The sequence below is a fragment of the Nothoprocta perdicaria genome, unplaced genomic scaffold, assembly GCF_003342845.1.
Source record: "Nothoprocta perdicaria isolate Ctin4 unplaced genomic scaffold, notPer1 scaffold_883, whole genome shotgun sequence".
NCBI lineage: Eukaryota > Metazoa > Chordata > Aves > Tinamiformes > Tinamidae > Nothoprocta > Nothoprocta perdicaria.
The window spans coordinates 3,926-5,724 of record NW_020456180.1 but is presented as its reverse complement, the minus strand read 5'-3'; the positions used below and the strand labels follow the sequence as shown (position 1 = coordinate 5,724).

The window sequence follows — 1,799 nt, the reverse complement described above, 5'->3', positions numbered from 1 at the left end:
TGGCACCATGGGGCTCATCCCAGTGGGACCCCTCCTGGTGACACCATGGGGCTCATCTTGATGGGACCCCTCCTGGTGGCACCATGGGGCTCATCTTGATGGGACCCATCCCAGTGGCACCATGGGGCTCATCCCGATGGGACCCATCCCAGTGGCACCATGGGGCTCATCCCGGTGGGACCCATCCCAGTGGCACCACGGGGTTCGTCCCCATGCTGGTGGCACCGTGGGGCCCGTCCCCATGGCACCACGGTGCCATCACGGGCTCATCCCTGTCCCGATCACGCCACGGTGGCACTGCAGGGGCCATCCCCATGCCGGTGACACCATGGTGGCACCGCGGGGCCTGTCCCAGCCCTGGTGGCCCTGTGTGGCCCATCCCCATCCTGACCACATCGCAGTGGCACTGTGGTGCCCGTCCCATCCCAGTGCCACCACGGTGCCCATTCCCATCCCGGCAGCACCGCAGCGCCCATCCCCACCACAGTGCCACCGCGTCCCCATGTCCCCACCCGTCGTGGCACTCATCCTTCTGGTGGCACCATGGGCCTGTCCCCATCCCGGCAGCACCGCAGCCCCCATCCCCACCCCAGTGCCACCCACCATGTCCCCATGTCCTCACCTGTCGTGGCACTTGTCCTTCTGGTGGCACCGTGATGCTCGTCCCCATCCCAGCAGCACCGCAGCCCCCATCCCCATCCTGGCAACACCGTGATGCCCATCCCTACCCCGGCAGCACCACGGTGGCACCCTGACACCCATCCCCACCATGTCCTCTACCTGTCGTGGCACTCGTCCTTCTGCTGGCACCGTGACGCCCATCCCCATCCCAGCAGCACCGTGACGCCCATCCCATCCCAGCAGCACCGTGACGCCCATCCCATCCTGGCAGCACCGCGGTGGCACTGTGACGCCCATCCCCACCGTGTCCCCGCCATGTCCCCACCATGTCCTCTACCTGTCGTGGCACTCGTCCTTCTGGTGGCACCGTGACACCCATCCCCATACCGGCAGCACCGTGACACCCATCCCCATCCCGGCAGCACCCCGGTGGCACCGTGACGCCCGTTCCCGCTGTGTCCCCACCATGTCCCCACCGTGTCCCTGCCGTGTCCCACCTGCCGTGGCACTCGTCCTTCTGCTGGCACCGTGACGCCCATCCCCATCCCAACAGCACTGTGACGCCCGTCCCCGCCGTGTCCCCGCCGTGTCCCCGCCGTGTCCCACCTGTCGTGGCACTCGTCCTTCTGGTGGCACCGTGACGCCCATCCCCATCCCAGCAGAACCGTGATGCCCATCCCATCCCAACAGCACCGTGACACCCATCCCATCCCAACAGCACCACGGGACTCATTCCCATCCCAACAGCACCGTGACGCCTGTCCCCACACCGTGACGCCCGTCCCCGCCGTGTCCCCACCGTGTCCCCACCATGTCCCCGCCGTGTCCCACCTGTCGTGGCACTCGTCCTTCTGGTGGCACCGTGACGCCCATCCCATCCCAACAGAACCGTGATGCCCATCCCATCCCAACAGCACCGTGACGCCCATCCCATCCCAACAGCACCATGGGACCCATCCCCATCCCAGCAGCACTGCAGTGGCACCGTGACGCCCATCCCATCCCAACAGCACCGTGACACCCGTTCCCGCCGTGTCCCCACCATGTCCCCACCGTGTCCCCGCCGTGTCCCTGCCGTGTCCCACCTGTCGTGGCACTCGTCCTTCTGGTGGCACCGTGATGCCCATCCCATCCCAACAGCACCACGGGACCCATTCCCATCCCAACAGCACCGTGAC

General features: G+C 67.2%; 1 protein-coding gene across 1 annotated transcript in view; it reads right to left on the bottom strand.

The window, feature by feature from the left end:
* The window catches only part of CYHR1 (cysteine and histidine rich 1), a gene marked incomplete at its 3' end in the record, with an annotated part of 2,763 nt that extends 1,728 nt beyond the window's left edge, over positions 1 to 1,035 (bottom strand). Inside the window, exon 1 of the mRNA XM_026052420.1 lies at positions 959 to 1,035. Within this exon, the coding sequence (XP_025908205.1) occupies positions 959 to 1,035 (77 nt within the window). The remainder of the gene's footprint in view (positions 1 to 958) is intronic.
* Positions 1,036 to 1,799: the final 764 nt, after the last annotated feature.